The sequence below is a fragment of the Anas acuta genome, chromosome 16 (assembly GCF_963932015.1).
Source record: "Anas acuta chromosome 16, bAnaAcu1.1, whole genome shotgun sequence".
NCBI lineage: Eukaryota > Metazoa > Chordata > Aves > Anseriformes > Anatidae > Anas > Anas acuta.
Window position 1 is genome coordinate 9,460,282 of NC_088994.1, and position 26,402 is coordinate 9,486,683.

The window sequence follows — 26,402 nt, forward strand, 5'->3', positions numbered from 1 at the left end:
TACAAATCTGTCCATAACACAGTCAGGCAATCTTACAACTTATTTGTCATAATGTCATTGAACAGTAGACATCTAGCCTTGATCTCAGAAATTTCTGATTTAACTCAACTGATTTCAACATTAAAGTATCAGAAATCCATCAGGAAAAACAAACAAACAAAAACAAAACCAAGAACTATAGTTTTTCATTTCCCGAAGAACTCATTTGTGAGCTACTAGTTGCTGTTTTCAAAATTCAAAGGATGTTCTACTTTTTATCTTTTGCTATTCTTCATTAATTAATCAACTCCAACAGTCTTCCTCCAAAAGGACACTGTCATGGCACCACCATATTTCCCAGTGGTTATCAGTGGGAAGGCACCTACAGCTTAACTGAACTCCATTTCTGTAATGCTTTAGTATTCCAAAGTAGTATGAAACTATTACTTGCTTCTCTACTGTCATTCCCCCTTATACAGATTTTGTGATGAATAAAAATAAAAACATAAAATGCAAATAGGACTCAAAAGTACATTTAGTATCAGATTGCCTCTAAACCCACTGCAGCTTTTTGCAGAACTATACCCATGTTCTCCCAAGTTCTCGGGCACATCTGGAGTTTCACAGTTTTGGATCAAACCAGATGACAGCAGTCTGTCAAAAGACAGCCAGAAGCCCATCAAACAGATATGCAAAAGAATTCAATGAAAAAAAAAAACTTTTGAACCCAAAATAGAATTTTCTGTAAAGCAGAAATAGTTCCTTTTTCCAAACTTTCTTTCAGGGAAAGGACAGAAAGATAAATCTTTGTCTGAAAGACAATGTACAATGTCTTTGTACATTGGCTGTACTGTTGACACAGTCTTTGGAAATAGAAAGACAAGAGCTGTACAACCATTTTACTCTTGTGAAAGCAACATTCTCCTTGCACAAGATGAGAAAATAGGACTGAAACCACACCAGGATCTGTGATCACCTTTGGGGGACACAGTTCTGACCCAAAGGTTTTATGCTTTCAGTACAGAAAACCTTAATTTACTCAAGACATAGTTTTGGACTAGAAACCCAGCTGAGCTTGTTCAGGAAGAGCTTCTGGCTTGTTCTGAGAGACGGTGGTTCAGACCTCTGTATTTGGCCTTAGAAATTTAATTGTACCTAAATTAAGGCTGAAAACTGATCAGGTTGGATTTAAGCCTAGTGTGACTCTGGAACAGAGATTTTGAGCTCTGTCCTTTGCTAGTACTTTTCCAAACTGATTTTTTGGCAATCCTTTAATTTTTGCACCCAGTTTTCCCTGCAAATGAGCAGTGAAATTCCAAAGGACTCTATCAGGAGTTAAAATCACTCAGTATATATTTGCCAGCGCATGCAGTGTTTATTTTTAAACAGTGCCAAAAGTGTTTATAGATAGAAACAACAGGACAACCCATAATTAAATAACTGTTTCTGCTACATCTGCTATTTAGCAACTTGAAGGAAAATAATTTCCTAACAACAAATAGGAATGGTCAAGAAAGCTCTCAAGTTTGGGCCCATTATTACCATATAAAACAACATATTAGTTGCTTAGCTACCAATCATAAAAGAAGCCCAATTAAAAATGAAAGAATCTTAACTAGCTGCATGGAATATAAAAGTGAAAAGTTAAAAGCTGTCAGGTGGTTAGTGGAAAGAATACTGAAAAGTGATTGACAAACTGGGCTTGCTTTGCTTCAAATTTGGCTTTGATTCAATAAATGATTGACACACTGATGTCGTCTGAAATAGCAGATTGTGCTTTGGAGAGGCTATTTAGCAGCCCATTGATTGACAGGTTACTAAAATTGTCCCATGGACAGAGGTAACCAAACAGAGCTATATTTTGACAGGTGTTGTTTTTTTTCTTTCACCTGTATTTACTATACAGTTTATATTAAAAGCAGAAGTAGAGAAAGGCCCATAAAAGTGTCATTCAATTTCCATGAAAATGGCTTGATACCCTCATTTTGTAACATTGTTCCACAAAACTGGATTCCCATTCATCCATTAAGTATCCTGTCTTTTGTGGAGGGCTCTTAGAGAGTCCAACTGAATGGCCTCAGACTTTTTATTTTTAAGAAACGGAGCCATACCTTTGCAAATGGAAGTGTTTGTCCATTTGCACACAGAGCACCCTCACCCAGGGAAGGCAGGAACAAGTGACATCACTAAACAGGCTTCCTATCTGGCACCACGTGGTGAAGCAAAGCTGAGGAGGGACAAGGTGTCTTCCCAATGCTTAGCCTCACCAGTTCCCATAATCCAAGGGTGGACTGGTACCTAAGTGAGATCTGTAAGATTTAGAAGAACTCAATCTCTTCTGAAGAGAATGCAAGGCAGCACATGAGGATGCAAGGAATTTTGACACTAGTAACACAGATGGTTTCAGATAGTTTGCTATTGTAGGAACAAAGAAAAAGCAATTCTGACCACTGATGATAATTAAAAAATGTTGTGACTTCTTTTTTGTTTTAATTAGGGGAGGATCACCACCCAGCACTTTACATGGGTAAGCATGAATGCCATACTATTCCTCTCCACTGTTAGCTTGCAAACTCTCCCAAAATCTAGTTCTCAAAGTATATTTGCACTCTTGCATTTTTGACACTTTTAATAGAAAGCCAGTTACCCCCAGTAAGCATTAAGTCTTTCTAGCTTCTAAGTAACCTCCCTCTTCTGTTGCCCTAAAATTCCCATTTGGAAGGATGCTACCTACATTGTCTCAAAGTTTTTATTCTTGACACTTCAGACTTCCACATGACTTTAACATTCCTGATCTGTTCCTGCTGTGACTCTCAGTCATTTATACAGAATATTCTTTCCTTTCTATCTTCAATTTTTAAACTGTATACAGTTCACTGATAAAACTCCACCCCGGTTAACCTAAAGAAGTTTGCATGCTGGTTGCAGGCCAACCAGTAAGTAGGAGCATTCTTATCTGTGGGGTGAGTAACACCAGTTGGGCACCTCAGTATGCAAGTTGCTCCCTCCAAGCACAGAAGGAAAGAAAGAGTTTCCTTCAGAGACTCTTTCACAGCCTGTGCTTTCACCAGACCCCACAGCAAACACAAGAAATTCTTTCCAACAACTGCTTACCTGACAGAGAGAGCCAGGACAGGAGCCCCATCCAAAGGCAGCAAACAACCCCAAGCAGAGCCCCCACAAGCTCAACCCTACAGTTACAGGATGCCCCTGGAAGCCCACCTAAATAATCTCCTGCTCCCCAGCAGCTGCTGCTTGTTAGGGCAGCTTGTGGCCTCTATTGTAAGCACCTGCAGAGGACCCGGTGCATCCAGAAATGCAAACCCAGGCTTCTGGGTTTAGAGTACAAATATTTTTCACTAACATTCAGAATTATATATACACATGTATATAAATATATATATATAAAGTTCTTCTGTAGAAAGAAAACTGCTATTTCTATTTTTTCCTATCTATAGCTTTCACATGGAGTTATTGCTATTTGCTGTATGAAAACTTTGTTCTTTATGTTATTAAGGGGGTTGCTTTATAAAAATTAAATTTCAATTATGATAATATCAAGTATCTTATCCCTTTTGCTGGCTTTAGCATTTCAGTTAAACTTTCTCTGTATTGTTTATTAAACAAATGTGCTTGGTATGTGTAAACTGTATTTGTCCATTTATCTTTCCTTGACTATAAAAGAAATCCCAGCATGGCTCAGTGGGTGACATGGTTTATTACAAGGGGCAATGTAGAGAACTACAGATTCTTAAAGTATTTAGCACATCACCTTTTCCCCAACACTTACCATAGACAGAGCACAAGATGCTTTAGAAGGTACCAGACTCATTTTAGCCCCTAAAATATCAGATACATCAATTATTTCAATTACCAGCATAATTTTCCTCTCCAACTATAAATACTAATAAATAAGCACACCAATAAAAGAAAGAATAGGCTTACACTGCACAAACAATTCATTATGGCATAATGGAAAGCATTCATTCCAATACCATGGTGATTGGGTGCTTTGTAATTAAATTATCCAGGCAGATAGGGATATTTGCATATTTTGTAACATTGACACTGCTATAACCATTTTAAAAAGTATTTTTAGTCCCAAACATCTATGCCTTCACTGTGCCTTCTACTCAAGGCAAGGAGTTCCTAACCCAATTCAAAGTTTCCTGGAGATGTTTACCTGGTTTTGTCCACTCTATAATGTATTTGCCACAGTTTATCTACTGTCTTTATTTGGATGGCTGCTCAGTCTTTGAAAGGAAGACAGAAATATGGCATCAAAGAACCCTCAGTATTTACTTACCTGTCTTTGTAGGTGGCCTGGCCTCTCCCATTCCCTTAGTTAAAGGAGTTAGTTAAATTCCCTTACTCATTCAAGAGTAAAGATGTTCTACTGTCCAAAAGAAACCTGCTTCTTCCTTCTTGTTGGTCCCCTTCTCAAAGGTGAACCTCACAACCTCCTAGCTCCTAGCAACTTGCAGACAGGGCCTTTCTAAGTGTGAATTTTGTATGGACACAGAATTCTTTAGACCAAAGGTCCAACTGCCATCCTTGTGTGATCCTCACAGCCGTTTCCCAGGCAGGTTGCTCTAGAAAGACCAGTGAAGTATTCAGCATTGCTTATAATGTTCTGTAAATCATCAGTTTTATAATTTTATCATTCATTGATTTAAAATATATATATATATTAAAACATATTTTTCAACAAAATATGATATTCAAGGAAAAATGTTTTGGGAGAACACTGCCTTCTTCCAATTCTGCTTTCACCCTCAAAAATGCCAGTTTTCGTGTGTGTTTTTTTTGCTGTTTTTTTTTTTTTTTTTTTTTTTTTTTCCATTATATCTTCATCCAAAAGCTCTTCTTAAATTAGAGTCCATTTGCCGTCCAGTTCTATCTGATTTTTATTTTTATTTTTCATTTTTTAAAATCTAAATATATTGGCATTTTTCTAGAAAAGAAAATAAGTGCGGTAGTAGTCCAACATGCCTGCTGATTATGGACTTCATTCAAAATCCACTGAAGAAAACGGGAGGTTTCTGGATTGCAGTATGAAAAACATTTAGATCAAAATCTTATTCAATTAGCTGTTTTTTTCTGTTTTGATTGGGAAATGGTGTTAGTGTTGCTGTGCTTCTTATTTCAGAAAAAAAAAAAAATGGTGTGTTTACTGCTTTTTTTTTTTTTTTTTTTTTTTTTTTTTTTTTTTTAATCTGGAGATTTGTTGTGACTTAAAGAAGGAAAATTCAGTTCCTAAAATGAGAGCTTCCAGGCTGTTTCAGTCTGCAGTAGGTTTGCAAGACTGAATTATAAATTCTGGAAATAGGATGTCATAGTTAAAAAATGCATGGTGAGCCTTATGTATAGTTCTGAATGAGATCTTATGTGATATTTTAGCTGATGACATTGTGATGGAAGATGAACCACAGATGTGGCTGAAGAAGGTAGCTGCAGCCAGCACTGTGCAAACCATCGTGCTGTTTTAAATTCTCGTTACTTGGCCACAAAGGATTCATTTTGCAGTTAGATGGGAGTTCAAACTCAAATGCCTTTTTTTGCAGCCAAAAGGTGAATCCTTTAGCTGAAGATTAGAAGGCAAGGGGCTCTGGAAATGCTGCCTGCTGTTACTCAAAGTATAAGTTATTAGCAATATCAGGATTTCATCCCAGGAAGTGAAATTTAACCTTCCCTACCACTCCACCAAGCTGGAGTAACTGAGCTGTGTGCAGAGAAATGCCTGAAAAGGGGAAAATGGATTTTTCCCCAGTGCTGCTGTTCTGCCCCTTTGCAGGGAAAAAGACTGTTGTATAGCATGACAAGGAATATTTCTGAAATCAAAGACACAATTCTATAAACAAATGAGTATTTTTCTTAACGTAAAAACATGCAGGAGACAGTTCCTTATAGTGACCGAGAACACAAAGGAAAAAATTATAAAGAGAAAGTCACAAAATGAGATGCAACTAGAAAGGAACATAAAAATAAGAAAGTGTTTGGTAAGTGCCTTCTCTACATAGGAAAAAGGCCTAGGAAAGATTACATCTGTCACTCAGCAAAGAGAGAAAGCTTTTGACAGATCACCCTAAGAAAGCCTTTTTTGCTTTCATCTTCACTACATGAATCAGCTGTGATCAGATTGCAAAAATAATCAAGACCAGTGTCAGAAGAGTGGGAGCCCTGACTACAGCAGGAAGAAGAGTTTCAAGAGCACTTAGAAAGCACATAGATAAGGCCAGACCATTAAACTCATCTTACAACAATTTCAGAGCTACCAGTGATCTTCCTTGAAGACCTGTGGTGGACCAGTGGTGTCCAGAAGACTCAGAGCAGCCCTTGCATAGCACCTATCTTAGGATGGAAGGGCAGGAAGGGACCATTGGGTCATCTTACCTTCTGTTCATGTAAAAGTACTGCAACAAAATAAGCCTAGAACAAGGTTCTTGGAGATGAACAGCAGCCATCATGGATTTATTCGGGTTACATTATATTGAATCTACCTAATCTCATTCCACAACAGCATGACAGACCTTGTGGATATAGAAGCCATATATCTTCACTTGCGTGAGTTTTTGCCACTGGCTCATGTAACAGTCTCATAAGTGAGCTAGGGGATATCCTCCAGATGCCACTACTGCAGGGGGCTGGAAGAGGTCAGAAAACCATCCTCCAAAACCATACCTTATTGGCCCACTGTCGGGCTGGAATAACGTCTGGAGTGGCTCCTTGGCCCAGCAATGTTCCATACTTTTATTATTGTTTTATGAGGTGGAACAGAGAATATTTTGCATGATATCTGCAGATGGTACCAAGCTAGAGGGAATGGCAACAGCCTTTGAAGACAGCATTGTAATACAGAATGATCTTGACAAATTGCAGAAATAGTCTGAAAAAATAGGATGCAATTCAAGATGAATCAGTGCAAAGTTGTCACTGATGCATAATCAGCTGTTCAAATATAGGATGGGGACAACTGATTACAAAGCAGTTCTGCAAGAAAGCATCTGGGGTTACAGTGAATCAGAAGCAGTACATGAGTCAACAGTGTCATGCTGTTGCAAAAAGGGCATATGTCAAACTGGGACATATAAACAGGAGTGTCATATGTTAGACATGTGAAGTAATCCCACTTGGTGCTGGGAAGATTTCAAACACAATAAAGCATCCAGTTTTTGGCACTGTGCTTCGAAACATATGTTGTCCAGCCACAGAACAATGAAAATAATGCCAGGTCCAGAAAACACGGCCTACAATAAATGATTGAAGAAATTGGGGTTACTTGGTGAGTAGTTGTAATAAGTCTTCAAATGTAATAAAAATTGCTGCAAAGAGAAAGGAAATAAACTGTTCTCCATTTCGTGTGAGAGCACCATACAAAGGAACAAATATGGTTCCAAAAGGCATTCAACAGTTGGAAAAATTTATAATGGTAAGCCCACTAAAATAGAATGCCCAGAGGAGTTGTTGGATCTGCATCTGAATTTGTCGATATTTTCACTTTTTTTGTTTTTGTTTGTTTGTTTCTTAAGAGTGGTAAGCAAAGCTTGAAAGAGTTTATCAACTCCACGATGAGTTTCGTTTAAGGTAAGCTATGTATCTCCATATAGATGAAGTCCAGAAAATAAATAAATAAATAAATAAAATAAAATAAAATAAAATAAAATAAAATAAAATAAAATAAAATAAAATAAAATAAAATAAAATAAAATAAAATACAACAACAGATTTAATTAGCAGCATTGCAGCCACCGAAGGACAGACAAAGAACACAAAGTAAGATGAGAGACTTCAAGTAAACATCTGAGTTCGTTGTGACTACTCGCGATGGTATCTACGTCACTACTCACAGTTATTGAAATCAAGTACATGCACCGCATTTGACCCTTTATTGAGAGTGAAAATGTCTGTAAACTTTACTGTAATGCACGGCAAATCACATGCATTATTTTGAAAAATCAGACCAAAAATACCCTGAAGCCATAGCAATAGATGATTTTCCCTATCCCAGATCACACTGTTGTTCCATGTAATCTGCACCTAACCAAGAAATTGGAAAACCTCTAAGAACATATCTAGTTGATTGTATATTGCTGTATGTGGGGGGAGCGAATTCTGTCCTGAACCCAGTGGGGAATTCAGCTCATGCCCTGAAGCATGAGATTTGATTACTCTTTTTTGAACATGCATAACTGCCATTGCTATTACTGGTCATAACATTTTGTCAGGAAAGAGAAATATTATTCTGCAATGTAATAAAAATAGATAAAATTCAATATAGCTTCAGAATCATTTGCTACATTTCCAAAGTAAACATTAAGCACCCATCAAGATTATTCCATTGGATAAGCCAAGGAAGCCTCCAGTGCTATCTGTTCATTTTATTATCTCTAATTTTCAAGTGTGCAAAAATGCTTTCAGTAAATATTATGGGTTCTTCCTGTGCTAAAGAGATGCTAAATGACCTTCACCAACTTAGTTATAAATAACAGGAGGAGAGAGCACACAATTGCTGTATAGTTTCAGCTCTATTCAAAGCTATCAGCGAATTCTGACCAGTGGATAAAAATGGACACCCGAGTCTGCTTGCTTTTTTCCCCCTTCTTCATAATCCCACCCCAGTTCCCTCTTGAAAGGCATTCTGTTCTGTCAGCCATAATGGCATCTGCTGGTGGAGACAGGAAGCCATAAATCTGTAGGGTTCCTCTCGACCAAGCCTTGTTAATGCTCCCATTTATCACCGAGGATAGGGTGCCATCTCACTAGTGCTCTACTCAGAAGTCCATCTTCTCAATTTCCCCTTCCCAAAGGAGTAACCATTTAAAACAGTGACTTTCTCATCTTGCATGTTGAGACTGAAAACGCCACTGATACAAATACCATACCCAGTGTGTAGCATTTGGATGTAAGCCATGGCTCTGGAGAACAATAGCCGCTACTCGCTGATCCCAGTCTGCACTGAATCACTGCTTCACGTACATCTAGAGCGTGGATCTTTTCAACTTGTGCAAAAGTAGCAGATCCCAGATGGAGAGGTTAAGATTGGAGGGGATTCTGTCTCTGCCCCTGCTCCAATGCCTGCTGGTGTCCTGACACACTGAGCCATGTGCACGACTTGGCAGGACTGGTAATAAAAATGTCACTGTGTTAAAGGGGCTTTTAAAACACAATTCCTCATAATAAACAAATTAGCCTAAGCAGAGGTACAGTGTTGTTCCGTGCAATCAGGGAGGAGAAGGAATATAACACCAACAAGAAGCATCTCTGTGTTTCTGACTTGGGAACCAAGGCACAGAAGGGGAAGGGTGCAGGACCTGCAGGACCACAACCCGAGGCAGGGTGAGATGTAGGAAGAAAATCCTCAATTGCCACCTTGCCCCTGAACTGCCCGACCCAGGCCCAGCACGGTGCTTATGGTCAGTCAGGGGGTTGGTCACCTCCTCTCCTCCCCATGCCAGGACAACTGCCCCGGTGCTGCAGGTGCTGCTTTTGCCCCATGTCAACACCTGCCCAAAGTGATGGCAGAGCAGAGCCCCAGGTGTGCCTGGCCGGGTTTTACACACGCTGCACACGGGTATCAGAGGGCTGAGCAATTCTAAGTGCTTCAAGCAGAGCTGTTCACTTCTGAGTGAGTTATGCTCAGCAAAAGTGGAAAAATGAGTATTTTATGGGAGTGTTATCCTATTTTATCTTTCAAACTATGCATCTACTTGCACCAATAAATACTTTAAAATTGCTTATAAAAATTGCTAGAGTTTGTACAGGGAAGGCTATCAAATAATTTAAGCAAAATCAGCTAGGTGGACACTTCCATAAACACAATCTTGTATTAGGCTGCTAAATACAAAGGTCACTTAGGGGTCTTGCCATCAAAACCCATTCCCTGCCTGAGCTGCGGGGCTGCGCCTTGTGGATTGCCGGTGACACCGGCTATAACAGAGCGGCACATGCTGGTGCTTTGTAACAGAGCCTGACCTGCCACATTGATTTTAGCGGGATGCAAATGATTCCTATTAATCCCGATAGTTTCATTAGAAGGATACAAATGCCAGAACAGCAACAAAAGCATCAAAGAACTCCGTTCCATGACAAACTCCAGCGTTAAGTGACGGAGTAGTGTGAAGCCCACTTTTCAGAAGTCCTATACAAATTATAATTGAACGCATGTAACTGAATCCGTTCTTTCCCTCTTAAAACCTCAAGGTGTTAGCAGCAGCCGTGGGGGGGGGGGGGGGGGGGGGGGGGAGGAGAGGGGGAGAAGAGGGGAAGAAAAAAATAATAAATTAAAAAAAAAAAAAAAGATAAAAGATAAAAAAGAAAACAGGGAAAGGAATAAACCTGCCCAGGGGAAGTTACCTTCAGGTGCCTCTTTGGGTGAGCCCAGGCATTCAAAGCCGCAGCACCCGCTGCCCTCCCCGGCCTGCCACTTGCTGGGGGGGGAAACACGCAGCTGCCGGGCAGGGGGGGCACCTGCGGGACTGAAGGACCAGGGGCTGGGAGGAGAGCGGGGAGGGGGCATGGGCACTGTGCAGCGCCCCTGGGCTCCTCGGTGCTGCCGCGACTTTATTTATTGATTTTACTTTATTTATTTTAATTTATTGAATTGATTTTATAAACTTTATATATTTGTATTTTATTTTATTTTATTTTGGTTTGGTTTGGTTTATTTTATTTATTTTATTTTTCATTTTATTTTATTTCTCATCTTCTTTTTTCTTTTCTATTTTCAGTTTCCCTTTACTCTTCCATTTCCTTTCCATGTCATGTCATCCCCCTGCGGGCTGCAGACGGGCTCCAGGCGGAGGCTTGGGGGGGCTTCACCTGAACTTCCCCAAACTTCGCGCCCGGCACGAACCCGACGGCTCCCCCGGGGGCTCCCCCGGCGGGGACCGCCCGACCCCCCCGGCCCTCCTCGAGCCCCCCCCGTCCTTCTCCGCCCCGCAGCGCCCCCCTCGGGACGCGGCCGCGGGTGGGTGCCGGAGGGAGGGGGGGTGCGCGCGTGGGTGCGGGGACGCGCGTGGGGGGGGGGGGGGAGACACGAGACGAGGAGGGGGGACACCACGAGTGCTGGTGGGAGGAGGATGGGGGGGTCCCGGCCGTGCCGAGCTGTGTGCGCGGAGTAAATTTCCTCCTGTCATCGGGGCGCGGAGGAGGAGTTTGTTCCCGTGCGCTTTGCTCGGCGGATCGATGTTTGCTGGCATCGCCTCGCCCTGCCTGTATGTGTGTGTGTGTGTGTGTGTGTGTGTGTGTGTGTGCGGGTGTGTGCGGGTGTGTACGTGTGTGTGTGTGTGCGGGTGTGTGTGTGCGCGAGTGTGTGTGCGTGTGAGCGGCAGGCTGCCTCCCCTCCCCAGCCTCCCTGCCCGCTCCCATCTCACTCACTGCCTGGCATCTGCCAGCACGGAACCGGCGGCGCTCGGCGCACACACACACACACACACACACACACACACACCCCGCACACACGCACACCCTGCACACACGCACGCACCCCGCACACACACCTCGCACACCCACCCCCGGCACCGCTCCGCCATCCGGCTCTGCGAGGAGGAGGAGGAGGAGGAGAGGAGAGGGAAAGGAGGAAGCAGGCAGCACCCCCCCCACCCCCCCCCCAGTCTTTCCCGAGCTGCCTTTTGAATCTATCTCTCTACATATCTATTTGGTTATTTATTTCTTCTCGTTCTCTGGCACTGTGGGCGCCTTTCATTCGCTCCTGAGCTTGGATGTTTGAATCAAAGCAAAGCAAGTGTTGCAACAGTTAAAAAAAAAAAAAAAAAAAAAAGCCAACCAAAAAAAAAAAGAGAGAGAGAGAGAGAGAGAGAGAGAGGCAAAGAAAGAAACCTAGATCTGTAAAATAAAATAAAACCCAAACAGGTTCCTATCAGTGGAGTGGAAAGGAGGGGGGCAGGGGCGGCTTGAGGGGGGTGCCGGGGAAGCAGCTGAGAGGCAGAGGCAGAGGAACACGACTCAGGAGCGTCTCAGGGCTCTCGGATCTGGGGACAGAAGTGAGATTGGAGAAAGTAGAGCGATGCCAAGGAGGAAACAGCAAGCACCCAAACGGGCTGCAGGTAAGGAGAAGCCATCCACTTACACGGCTCTGTCTCTCCGCTCCTTCCACTCCTACCCCCCATCTTTATTATTATTTAGGGTCACCCTTGCTTTTCCGGGCTGGATCTTTATTTATTTATCCCCCTCCCCCTCCCTTTCCCTTCCTAACTCCATCGAGCCGGTTTCACTCCGGAGCGCCCAGATCCCGGCTCCGACCCGGGCTGCCCCCAGCGCGCTCCCACCGCGCTCCGGCCCCGCGGCTCCGCGCCGGGCTCGCATCCTGCCCTGGCCAAACTTTCCCCCCAACTTTCTGCTGCTCCCTTCCCCTTCTCCCCCCGGCCCCTTTCCCTACCGGAGCCCAAAGCAGCCTCCCATTTGCTTCCCGCTTCGATTTTTTTTTATACATTTTATTATCTTTTTTTTTTTTTTTTTTTTTTTTCCTCCCCTGTGGTGGTTTTGTTTTCAGACCGCGCGTGTCGCGAAGTGGGTCGGGGTGTTTAATCCTTTATGTCGCCGTGTTTCTGGTGGCAGTGCCGGCGTGTGTGTGTGTGTGTGCGCGCTGTGTATGCTTGAAATAGTACAGGGACTGTCTCTGCTGATGAACCCGGTGGGGAAGTTCAGCCTTTGATCATCAGTGGTGAAAATTGCAACAGGAAATAAAATGAAACGTTCTGACTGTTAGAAGACAATCCACATTTTCAAATCAAATTCTTCTTTTGTTTTGTAGCTGAGTTTATATATTTGCACATGCCAAGTGGTTTTGCAATTATTCTTTTTTTTTTTTTTTTTTTTTTTTTAAGAAGAAAATAGTTTGCAACTTTGGAAGTGTTTTGTTTTGTCATTTGTAGGGTGTTCTTTTTCTTTTGGGGGCCAAGAAAAAGAAACAGATGAGTGGGCCTGTATAGTAAATCTTTTCAAAGAGTTTTCTTTCAGGCTGCTTAATTGCTTTTTATTTTTTTTTAATAGTGTGGTGGGGTTTTGTTTCTGGGAAGCGCAATATGGAAGTTCATTTTTCTTCTGCCAGACCCACCCACTGAAAAATCAGCTTTCCAGTTGATTGCCAGCTTTGATTTGACATTTGATTGATCACCTGTCATCTTGCTGCCTTTGATCTATTCATTCTTGATATATATCAATAAATCACTCACCATGGTAACCCAAGTGCCAGTGACGTAAGGCTTGCCCTCTAGATTCTCTTAGCCAGACACGCACAATTATTATCTTGTTTGGCTTTTAATGTAGGCGGGTTTTTTTCCCTTCTTTTTTTCTTTGTGTCCTTCATCAGATTAGTTCTCAAAAGAAAACTAATATTTCATATTTTAGTTTCAAAATGGTCTACTAATTTTTCCTCCCCTTTCTGAATATTTTCTCCATGTATCATATTATACGTGGGACAAAATGTATGGGCAACTTTAGTGGCATACTTGAATAAACTTTGAAAAGTAGTGCCTGGGTTTCATTCAAAAGTAAATGTTATATTTCAGAAACTGGGACATGTATAACTTTTATAAACTTATGTATTTTACCTTATTCATATAGGTGTAGCACAATGGTATGCAGGCAGAGTCTTTTGGGACATGACCAATGAATGTACCTATGCAGGTTGCTAGTGTGATTGCTGGCAAGCAAAGATCCTTTTAACAGTAAATAACAGTTACGCTAGAAATGCACATATATATATTCAGAAAAACTCTCTGAGGAGTTGCTATTATTGTTTTATTCACAAAGAGGTTATATCTGAGTAAGGCATTAACGTTTTCAACTTGCAGGATAAATAGCTATTTTTTCATGGATGCTGATCATCACAGTGACAGTGCTAGAATTGCTCCTTTTTTCTTTCTGTCAGGAGTACGAGGCTTCATTTTATTTTGTTTTCAAAGTAGAATTTTCACTTGCAATGTGTGTAGTATCTTTTTGTAGCAGGGGCACCCTGTTCTTTTTTAGAAACATAGACTACAGAGTAAGTAAATTCTTGCGAACAAAGCCCATACTGTTGTTTCCCAGGATTTCCCTGCTGAGAATACAGTAAGAAGATATATTTTTATCCAGAATGTTACAGAATTTTTGAGAGTCTTAACGATGAGCTAGAAATGTGAATGACCACAATAATGTCTCTCCATCTTTATTCCCATTATAAAATGTGCATTGGTCTTCCGTGGTGCGTTTCTGTGATTGTATTTGTCCTCAGATCAATGTTTTTTCAGGTGAGCAAAATACTGCAAATGCAGTCCAGTTTCATCCAGCATAACTGATCTGAAGTAGGTTTACACGTTTGCAATAGTTCTCCTGCTTTGAAGTTGTATTTGTGTGTTTGTGGGGGGCAAAGAGGGGTTCAGAGAGCAGACGTGCCTGCTGTCTATAGTTCTCAAAACTGACTTTCATTTTCAGGGACAGCACTGAGGTTCTGTTTTGTATGGTGAGAAATATCTCCAAGTGACAGTAGACAGACTGTGCAATAAGAAATGAATAGCTCATCAAGGCTGATAGCAAATCTCTTTATTCCTTTTATTTAAAGGAGTTAGTACATTATATATTACTTAATTTTCACTTTTATTTATTTTTGCTTGTACAAGTTCAAAGGTATCAGTTGCACTGCATTTTGTCTTGATGGCAGCAGAGATATTGAAGAGAAGTTTGCAACTTTTAGCTTCTTTAGATAGTTCACCTCCAACGGAAGAAAAATGATAAGCCTTATGATTCTGGACATGCCTGCTTTTGTCATTGCTTAAAATTAAATACTATGCACAACTGTAAATAATTACTACCATGCACTGACTTTGAAAGCAGGTTTCTAGTTTGATTAATGAATAATGTAAAGGTTAGAGAGAACCAGCGAGTGAATCAGAAGTGAAGTCCTGCTGTTAGATGAAAATCTATCTAGAGAAATATACATGGCAATTTTGTCCTGTTCTATTATTAATTTTAAGCCTTGTATTCCTAAGAAATATATTACAGACCATTGTAATGAAACAAGGTAGCGTAATTGGATAAATGGGACACTATTTATGTTTGATGATGGGGATTTTTGCTCTCAAATTATACTTTTAAAGATACTTTATTTCATATCAACGCTGAAATTATGTCAAATGCATTTTGATCTTTCCAGGGCCGAGTCTGTTCTGAATCGTCATTCTTTTTTGAGATCATCATATCCATTTCAATAATTCTTAAAGCAGATTTTCAGGGCTCGTTATATCAGTGCCTGCTTTAGTATCAGACTTCTGTTTACAATAAGCAACCCATTGGGGCTGTAGCTTTCTTCCAAGTGAATCGCACCGGGCTTTACACACTGTGGGCCTAATTCTTCTCTCACCCAGGTGCAAAGCAAAAATAGCTTTACTCGCATGGGTGCAGTGGCAATGAGTACTGTCTGCTCCTGTGAGTAAGGAGAGACTCAGGCCCAGAAAGTGCTTCATCCTTCAACAAAATGCAGCCACCTCTGGGGTAGAACTCTTGTAACGATTCCACAACAAATGGTAATATATTAACAGAAGGGTGGAAAAAAGGTGGGAGCAAAGCAGAATTGCTATTCAGATTTTATTCCTAGGGGTATGAAATAGCTTTCAAACACAATTTCACTGGATTAAACTCTCCTTTCCCCTGCAGCTTGTTTAAATGTGCATATTTTATTTTGTGATCATGAATTGCTAGTTTGCTTTTTTAAAGCCTGCAAAGACGAATCTGGACTTAACGCCTTTTCCGGCTGCAGTTTTGCATTTGTCTTTCTTTCTTTCCCAATAGGCTATCTGAGAACCAAAGCTCTTGAAAAGTACAGCAGAAACAGATATCAGCCACTTTTATTTTGTTTATTGGTGATGTAGAACAAGGCAGTCTTGTTTTTGGAAAAGTCCTCACACAGCAGCAAACAGAAGATGGTTAGCGATCAGTACTTTAAAGCTGCAGTTTGCACCTTCGTAGTAAAGGTTATTTACAACAGAAACGTATTTAGAAAGTGAAATCCTGCTTTTTAGAGAGCAGAGTAGATGACCAGCTAGGTCTGATACATGCATTTCGGTGATGAAAGGAAGCAATATGTACATGTATTAATAACCAACAGCGTTGTGGTTTTTCAGATATTATTTGTAGCCTTTATTATACGGGAATAGAAACAGTTTCCACGCAAGCAGTACTGAATGAAACTGTAGAAATGGCAGCCCTGCTTTGTTTAAACATCCTCCAGAAACGCAAGTGCACATCAAAACCACCTAAATAGCTCATGCCTCAGAACCTTTCAGTTACCGTGCACATCATGATGCTGACAGATGACAAAAAAGCCAAAGTGTTCACAAACAAGGGAAGGCTTTACATCCCAGTTAATTAAATACATTCCAAAATAGGTACTTTTGCAACTAAAGAGCTACCAAAATTAGTAGCCATCTGCATTAAAATCTGGACCCGGGCTACTAAACCCGAAGCTGCAATGTGATTCTTTCCCATGTCAAAACTCAGGCTTGGATGGGACAATTTGAAATCGCGTTCGGTTCAGTTGTTTCCTTATTTCAGTTTGAATCTCATGTAACAAAGCACAGTATGTTATCACTACATAAAATTGGGACTCACCAAGAGTTCTGCCCCTGTGACGGTAATATAAAATATGTTTCCATCAGTAAATGACATAATTTTATAGCACTTGTGCAAATATGCTTATTGTCAGAAATTCTTCTGCATAAATGCTGTCCCTTCTCTGTGCTCTCTAATAAGAAAGCCTGTTTTCTTCAGAACTGCAGGATTTTGCTATTTCCTCCCGAAGCTTTCTCCTGCTTTTTGCTCTCATTAGTAGCACCCACCTCCAGCAACTGTTTCCCCTAGGAGAGGTCCGTGGAGTTCCTCCGTGGCACAGGGCCGGGGTGAGCCTTTCTCCCGTCACTTTACTTCACATCCCGATGAGGACATCACTCCCAGAGAGCAACTCCAGACTCACGGAAAAAAAAAAAAAATGCTGTCAGTTGCTGTGGCTGCAATTCCCAACTTAGCAGCAGCAGAGGGAATGGAACTGTACTCTATCAATTACAGTTGGAACCAGAGGCTAAACACTTATTGTGTTAAGCTATTGTGCAGATCTTAAGAGCTCAAATGTAAAAAAAATATCATGTCAGCTCATGGAGGGGAGAATAAGGCCTGGTTCATCTACTGGATGACGTATTATTAGCAAATGCAAAGTAAAATGATTCAAATTGTATTTAATGCCTCTTGGGTTGAGACATGTGTGTACCATATTATGCCTTAAAAAAGATTATCCTACTGACTTTACTGCTAAAATAACCCTTTGTTTTTCCCTATTCTCTTCAAAATGAAAATATTTGTGAAGTTTTACCTCTAAAGCATGCTCATGCAAGCAGAGAGACATTTTCATCTGTCTCCGAATCTGATACAGGAGTCAATTGGAAACACATTACACTCACAGCTGAAGTCTTACATTTCATTCGTGCAAGAGCAGTGATTTTTCATTACCTATTTAATTACAATAATTTGCATGAGAGTGGGTCCAGTTCTGCATCTCTTACTCAGCACTTTGCTTCAATGGGTAACTGGCTTGTGTAAAGACTATCTATGTAAGACTGGGCTGTTTAGCTATGAAATTAAATACACATATTTTTTAGCAATGTTTTGCATCTAAAGAGGGACCAGATTCTACCACTAAGCTTTAAAGCATAACCTGCCTTTGAGCTCTGGCTGTAACTTGTCTTACTGAGGGTTGCACGCTGCTCTTTTCTAAGGTCTGTAGGACTGAGATGTTTTACTTGCTTGGCTAACTTCACTTCTCAAACACATTTCCATTCTCTGCGTTAATTATTGAACACTGCTTCTAGGTACCTGTAGATGATACGGTCTTTTAAAGAATCCCTTCTAATGTGCTCTGTTTCGTTGTGCACACGAGCAGCAGCTCTCAAGTAAGTGCATGAAGAGGGTTCTGTGAATCGGGAGCCTAAAAGTTTTAGACATCAAAATCAGCTCTTCCTCGTTAAGGTGACCTCTCACTAGAGGCCACTGGATTTTGGCACCGAGTCATTTTTACCATGTTATAATAACAGCTTTTGCAACTCAGAAATGCCTTGACAGTGAACGGTGTGTTTTTTAAGGTTTCAAGGAGAAAGCCATCATAGAAGCATGCTGTTTCCCATTAGATTTACACATCCCTCTTTAACTGCTGGCTTTTCATTTGTTACCTTGTGAGGTTTTTCGGCAAAAAGAAGTGGAAAAACTGGTCTTATGATCTAAGTGTTGCATTAAGTGTTTCATTTAGGAAAATGAAGAGAATCTTTGTTTCCCAAAAAGAAATGTTTTTCCCCTTTGCCCTAGGAAAAATAAAGTCACAACAATAGTTACAAAATGACAGGATTAGATTGTGAAAAATGCATACTTTATAATGTGCAGCACCCGATGGTTTCAGTTATTGGTGAAATTCTACAGCTAAATGGAACATACAGTCCGAAATGGATAGGAAATAGATCCCCCTCAGGTATGCACACATACATACCTGCAAAACGGATAGCCAAGTGCCTGCCTGGGTGAGGGATGCACTGTTCTTACTGATACAAGCTGGAAAGCTCAGTAGTTTGAAGCAGGTTTTGTGAATTCCACTAATACTTGCCCATGTGTTCAAATTTGTGTGATTTGGGGAGTTGTGTCGACTGAAAGTCCTTTGTTAGTGTGTATTTTATTTAAACCTTCAGCTCCTGGAGTCTGGTAATTAACCAAATACCGAATATACATTCTAAAGGGAAAATGTATTTTAACTCCCCTGCCATGGAGAACTAGAAAGCTTAAAAACATGCAGCCTAAAAGTTCTTGTGTCAGAAGAAAAATACAGCATTCTCAAAGTAACTGTTTTTAGTATCTCATAATTTTCAGCTTGTCTCATGATTTTTGAGGGTGTGATTTGTGATTTTTGAATAAAGAAGGTTGGCAATATTGTGTTTGACTGATTCTCAGGATGAACCGTGCTGTATGTGAATGTGTATATAATTATATATGTATGCACACATAATACCAGTAAACAAAATACATAACATAATGATGGAGTGGAGTTATGTGAAGTGTGGCTCTGAATTTGTATTGCTGTAAACAAAGCAGTTTTGGCTTTGAAAGATCAGACCATTGGTTCTCAAGGAGTGGCTTTCAATTGAAGTTTCATGGAGATTGTTTTTAGTGGCAATTAAATCTAGAAAGTTAATAGCCAGAAACTGTTCTTTAAAGCCTAAACACATGCAAGACCTATGAGGAATGCACAGCCTGTCTTTTTTTTCAGATATAATCAGGCTCAACTTTATTGAAAAAAAATTTACAACTAGCAACATTAATGCCGTATTTTTATTGTATTAATGCAAATGAGATGCTGACTTCTTTCTTTCATCTCCACGGCTTGTATCTATTATAGCTGTATCTTATTCCTTTCTGTGTCTTTTTTCCCTGTGTTCTGTAAACTGTATCGTCTAATGATACTGAGGCTCATTAAAGTTACTCACAATGGTAGAGACTATTGGAAGCATCCTCAGCTCTAGATGGCAATAGAAAAGCAAAACTACTGAATTTATGGAGAAAACTGATCCAGATCAAGCCTTCCATTCCCATTTTGGGAAACCCTTGAAAGTGACAGGTCAAATTAGAGGAAAAAACTTGCAGGAAGGACTAAGTAATGGAAAGAACAGGTCATTTTTAATATACATCTCTACCTGACAAAGATGAAAAGCAATAAAGTTTAAGGAGCTTTCTGGCTCTTCCTGCATCTCTCTCAAAAGACTTATTTAATTGAAAAGCCTGTTGTGCTTGTTTTTAAGCATGTAAAAAAGAAAAGGGACAGTTTTGCACAAGGCCTAATATTCCATAATATAATCAGAACTGTTACTGTTGTTTTTTTGTTTGTTTGTTAAGTCTCTCTGTTCATATAAAATTAAGACGCACTTATCTTAAATTGTAGTAAATTTCATTCAATATTGCTTTCATAACTTAAAAAATGCTATTAAATATTCCCAAAGCAACTTTGCTGAAGTGATATTTGGTCTGTTTATGTGGGATCAGTGTGGAATTTCTGTAGAAAAGAAGCAGAACACAGTTCTTGTTGTTAATGAAAATAAATAAATTTGCTGGAATACCTTGATAGCAAAGATTTTTCTAGTGAAAGAGCAGATAAAAATGAAAATCTGCACTTTGATATTTGCAGACAACAGACCTATTTCTATCACTGACCCTCCATTTGGATGAAGTCTTATTTTATTTTATTTTTTTTATGAAATGAAAGATTCTACTCTGTATATAAACAATTCTGTGTGAATAGCACTGGGAATCACTACTACAATTCATAAGGTCTGCAATTTTCTTTGTACATATAGGAAGAACTCATTTACTTCCTGCAGCGTGAGTGGACCAAAAAAAAGCTGGATCTTTTCATGATGTACAGTTTTGTACTGAAGAAACATAATCTTATTCTAGCTGGTATGTTCGTCTTCCACAATTAATTTTTTATGTGTTTTTCAGCCATGTCATAACATTTATGAGCACAGTACAAGTAGCATTAAATTAACATGTGAAAGGAAAAAGATGCTAAGTAGTTATATTGATCATCTGTAGCATTAAATGCTAAAAATTAAAAGCTTTCTAGTGCTTTTGATTAGCTGCATGGTTCCTGCTCATATATGTGCACTTTGATAGGAAGTAGATTAATATTTCTTCACACTTAGCACCTTTCTTCCAAGGATTTTGTATTAATGCTATGTACTCCATATAATAACCACAGCATAGTAGAATATTTTGTCCCCATTTTACAGAAAGGCAAATTGAAGCCAGGAGGCATTAACTGATTTGCTCAAGGTCAAACAGCATTTGCTCCTAATTCCCTGCTCTACGTATTAGATCACATTTATATTGTCAGCGCACTTCCAACAGAAAAAGACTGGGCTCCGTTAGCTTCCAGTCCAAATTATCGTTTCTAGGAGGATAGTTTTAGTCAGCATAATTTAAGTTTTTAACTTCCCTATGCTGTCTTCTGATGCATTGTTGGTCAGTGATAAGTTTCAGAACTGGAGGATTTGATTACAGTTACTTTTCTCCCCATATAATGCTCTATATTTCTTTGTCAGACCTGGGATCCAGCTTTGTATTTCTGACAATATATAATGCATTGCTCTGAGAAATATGAAAAGTGTAGTCTAATTATAACCTAACAGGACATACACATTTTCCTCCACGCAGTCTGCCAGAGGTGGTTGGAAATCTCTGGTAATAAACTTTAAGGCTCTGATTTTTGTAAGTCTGCTTCTGAAGTTAAGGGTCTAAATCCTTATGTGGGCATCTAAAGAGAGACTTGAATTTACAAAAGCGTTTAGCCCCAAGCAGTTCCCATGGACTTGCTCTGTTCCCTCTCTTGTGTGAACAGGAATTGTTAAGCCTTGATCAAGGGCAGTGTTGTTTTCCTAAACAGAGATGTATGTATTGCTTATAGAAGAAATATGATGCAAGTAATAGCCTATGGATTCATTAAGGATTGTTTATGTTTATTTTCACACCATATTACCTTTCGGGAATGGTCATTTCAGCCATTATATTGACAAGAACTCAGAATAAATCTTAAGTAATATAGGGCTAATCTGCCTTACCTGGGAGACCACCTGCTACCCTCTCTCACAGAAGCCAGAGCATTCAGGGCTGAATCACCAGGTAGGGCTTTCTTCTCTGGAGCTGAGGAAATGGGAAGTTCTACCATGGCTCCTTTTCGCATGGAAATTAATGCTTGCCTCTATGTCTGAATAGTACGTTATTAGAGTTTGTATTCAAATTCCCAGGATGGGAATTTGTCTCTCTGTGATAATTGATATAATAATATATATTTTTAGTGGTCCAAAATCCTTGAGCTTGAGCCTTGTATATGTAATTTATGTTTATTTCTTGCTGTTATTAACTGTAATTTAGTTGTTGGCGCCTTTCATTGCCTTAGATTGAAGGGAGTGTCTCTATCCCATTGCCCCTCCACAAACAATGCCCTTTTAGGGTTCCTTATCCTGTATCCTTGCCCAGACATTTCCTAGCCTGTCAAATACTGTCATTTTATTCCTTACAGATCATTCACAGTACGTCTCCTGTTGCACACACAAATAAGGAACAAATGCAATCAAGATGCATCATCGTTTAGCATAACAAATAAAAGCCGATCTGTGCAGATTTCCCTTAAAGCATCTCTTAATATGTATTGTCAAAATGTCTAAAGATGTCTTTTACTCATAAGCGTTTAATTATTTGTGACAATTAAACTAATATTCAGAGCAGGAAAAAAATGAGGGTATTAAATATTTTCTCTTGTCAAAAGCTAACAAAACATCACCTGACATCCCAAACTCCTTCAAATTTGTATTTTAAACATACCTTGTAACAGAAAAAAACACTCTTAAACACAATTTCAGGGCCTCATTTTGCAATCCTGGAATTTATATTGAATTTGAGGAAATAGTACTTTTGAAACCAGACCAAAATTAAGAGCACATCATTAAAATATATATCAGTAATGAGTGGCTGAATACTTGATGATTAAGGAGTATCAATTTTAAGTCTGCACTTAAATTTAAGCCCAAGAACCCCCTTTGGCTGAATCAGAGGCTCAGACCTGGGTTTTGTAGGCTCAGCCAATTATTGCTTTATTTGCAGATGAGAAAAAAAAAAAAAAAAAAAACAAAAAACAGCTCATATAACACAGACGGAGTCATCAAGCTTCTCTGTGTTCTGAATTATGGATTTTTTGTTTTGTTTTGTCTGATCATTCCTCTGACTGGATGGATTGCTTGAACTGTGCTGTGGATGGGGCAGAACAAGCAGCCAGCATTGCTGCACAGGCCTCAGTTCTGTAACCTACTGGGCAGCATTTTGACATGGAGAAAGTTCAGCTATATGATAACAAAAAGAGGAAAACATGAAGAGCTAGAAAAGAGCAGAAAACCAATGGAGGTCTTGAAAGGACTGATGCTGGGAGTACTGCATAGCCCCGGGCATAGAAATAATATCTATGTCATGGGTGCAACAATTCCTGTCGCCCAGATTGTTTGGGGTTTTCTGTTGAAAGGCTTGATTTCTACTCGTTCTAATGTTTCCAGATCTGAGCTGTTCAAAGCAACATTTTCCATTGCCAAAATCTGTGTTTCCTTTATTAAAATGTTCTTCCTGAAATTTAGGGTAGGATGTTGTTTGGCAAAAGTTTAATAAAAGACGTATGTCAGGGTTTTTATTTTTTTTCCAAAGCTGTGGGACCACTGCTTTCTGGCAGTGACGTGAACATTTTTCAGAGATGTCTTCTGCTTTCCCTGAAAAAAAAAAAAAAAATCCACCCAAATTTGTCTGACTTATAAAGTCTAAAAGTTGCTGTTGCCAAAGAATTTTTAGAAGGTGACACAGCATTCTCCAAGCATGCCATCTCCACCACGCATGCTCTGTTCTCAGTTTCTCTTTTTCAATTACAGTCCCTTAAAATACGTGTTAGCAGGGGATAAGTAGGACAATTGCTTACCCTGCTGCACGGATGGCTATGGGTCTGGGCAGTCAAAGGAGAGTGAGGAGATTGTCTGCCCTGAGTGTGCTAGATGGTGCCCTGACCAAGACGGGGCCTGTGTGATAGCAGCTTCCCCACACCTCACATCAGTGCTTGCGGTGGTCAGGGGAAGGTTGGCTACCCCAGCACTGCCTGTACAGGGCTTGGCACCTGCCTTTGTGTGGAGAAAGTTACTTTAAAGGTGCCCAAGATGTGCTCCCTGTCTGTGAAATGGAGATGGTGGCCTGCTTTCACTGAGGGGCACGGCAGGAGTTGAGGCCTGGAGGAGCCCTGCACTGTAGGTAGGCTGGAACAAAGGGTGGAAAATACAGGCAGTTACAAAGCTGTTGTACTAAAACAGAGCAGCTTAGAGAAAAAATACAAAGAGTAATGCCAAGAGTTGCAACCACAGATATCTGTTTAGATAAAAAGGGCCTGTTAGTTTGAGATCTGTTCTCATGCTGCAACATGCAAATCGCAGATCGCCGATCACTGTGTCGCTGTGAAGGCAACCGCCATTTACCTCAGCAGGCGCTGGGCCCTTGCAACACCGACTTTTGTTTCTCTTGGGGCAGGGCTTTGTATTTTATTCTATTTGTTGCTCTATGGGAGACTTTTTATAGAAATTGAATCTTTCTATCTGGAAGTCAGTGACAAAATTTGAACCAGGAGCAGTGAGAGCAGAGCAGGATGTTGTCAGGGCACTGTGAAGTTTTGTGTCACCTCCCAGATGTTGTATGTTAAATAGCTAGAATCCTGAGAATGTTAATCTAGAAAACAGTCACCCTCACATTACTCTTTTGTTGTTTCTGTGAACTTATTAGATATTTTATCATCTTGTGATTTGGGTTAAACAGAGGTAAATCACTTGGAGTAATATTTATGGGGGAGGGGGAATGTTATGACACTGACATCTGGGTTTCCACTTGTTTGGACTAGGGACATTTTACCTTAATCATTCCCAAACATCTCTGCTAAAATACCTTCTTTTCTTTTTTTTTTTATCACCTATGAGGTATAGCCAGACAGGTTTTCAATTGGTGCCTGTGTGTTAGGGGTTGAGTGCTGAAATTTGTTGTTGGCGAGGATACGAAAAGTCTCATTCTTGTATTTGTCCTCTTTCATTAAGATTGTTTGGAAACATTTCAATTCAGTTAAAATACACTATTTTCAATATACAAAGTATGTACAGGGGAACAAGGGACTGATTATGAGTTTCTCCAAGGAAATATGCATCTCTTAGTCATCATCCTACAACTGGGAAAGTTCTAATGCATGACATCTATATAATTTAACCTAATAATTTTTTTTTAGAGTGATGTAATGTGGAGAGTGACCTGGACTTTGTAAAAGTTCCCCTACTTACTACAGATTCCCAAGGGCAATGTAACATTCTAGACAGTGTTTTATATGCCCTGATTAAAATATAACATATTTTTGCATTTCCTGTGCAGTGACCTGTTAGTGCTCATAGACAGAACACTTAAAGAACAGTTACAAGGAGACATTTCCAAATGTGCCTAATATGCAAGAGTTTTTATAACATTCTTATTTCATTTGAAATTGCAGCTACAGCAGGAACCATTCAGACGGCGCATTGATTTAACTTTTTAATCCACTGTTTTGCTACGTCAAGTAAAATAAATGTTTGTTTTTAGCTCCGTTTTTTTGCATCGCTAAAACTCATAACTACTTGCTTTAAGCTTGGGATTCTAAAGGGAGCTACATTATCTGAGATTTAGAGCTCACTTTTTGTAGCTGCTTTCTCACAACTCCCCCAAGAAAAAAAAAATACAAAAGTACTACTTTAGCAAAAAGGGCTTTTATATCTCTATCAATTATAGAAACACCAGCTGCAGTAGATTACAAATGTGTTTGGCTGATTGTGATGTTGTGTGGGGAAAACTGTCACAAGGAGCTGGATTCTGTTCTCCCCGACAGCACCGGGATGTCGCACAGCTCCCCGGGCTGCAGCCGGCACTTCTGTCAAAGCTGGAGTGGGCAAGAACAGGATCCGGCTTGGAGACTGCCAAATTGCATACTGCCAAATCTAGCTCCCTACTTGTGCACATGTCCTGGTGCTAAGAAAAAATATGGAGCTGTTGAACACGAACGCAAGTGCTAACCGTGTATCATTGTGTATGCGTTTTTCTGAGCACTGAAGAAAAAGCCACGCCAATACATCTGTAACCTGGACCAGAAACCTCTGGGGAGAATCAGTACAGTTATTGGTGTTCTTTATTTTTTATATCCAAGATATTTGTTTAGTTTTACATGCTTGAAGAACAAAGAACACCACAAAACAAAAACTGTTTGACAGGCCCATAAAGGTAGAGGAGTTGGCAGTCATGCAGTAAAGAAATAGGGTTTCAAGATAAGCAATGCAAGATGGGCAATTTAGCATTTTGGTGGTGTTGAGCTCAAGAAAAATTAGTGTATTGAAGTGTGTGCAGGTCATATCACACCGCTAATATCCCGGGACAAAAGGGTAGCAGGATAAGGGCTTTCAGTTGGTTGCATCTTAGTTACTGTTTCATTTAGCTTATTGTACTTTGAGTTGCTCTGGGAGTACTTGGTTGGGCACTGGTTTATTTTAACAAAGAGAAACTGACATAGCAAAGTTCTGTGTATATTTTACAGTGAAAATGCAGTTTTCTATTTTCATTTAATCCCAGGAATGTTGGCATTTTCCAGGCTGTCAAACAAATGAGTGCACTGGAGGACAGTTAGATGTGTCTGTCTAGTTCATCTATCTAATCTGCCTCATTTCTAATGTGCCCATCACCATAGTGTCTAGGCGGAAAGTATCTGCCCTGATTTTGCTTTTTGTCTTTATTGGCTGTGGTAACTTAATTGAGTTGTAAGAGCT

The 26,402-nt window shown here is 40.0% G+C and overlaps 1 protein-coding gene across 5 annotated transcripts in view; it reads left to right on the forward strand.

The window, feature by feature from the left end:
* Positions 1–10,864: 10,864 nt before the first annotated feature.
* Positions 10,865–26,402, forward strand: part of TSHZ2 (teashirt zinc finger homeobox 2) — a 230,243-nt gene continuing 214,705 nt past the window's right edge. For 3 of the 5 annotated variants that reach the window (XM_068700669.1, XM_068700667.1, XM_068700666.1), the window contains exons 1-2: positions 10,865–12,044; positions 20,355–20,457. In XM_068700669.1, the coding sequence (XP_068556770.1) occupies positions 20,412–20,457 (46 nt within the window). In that variant the 5' untranslated portion in view covers positions 10,865–12,044; positions 20,355–20,411. The remainder of the gene's footprint in view (positions 12,045–20,354; positions 20,458–26,402) is intronic. The other 2 variants (XM_068700664.1, XM_068700668.1) reach the window with 2 other exon arrangements.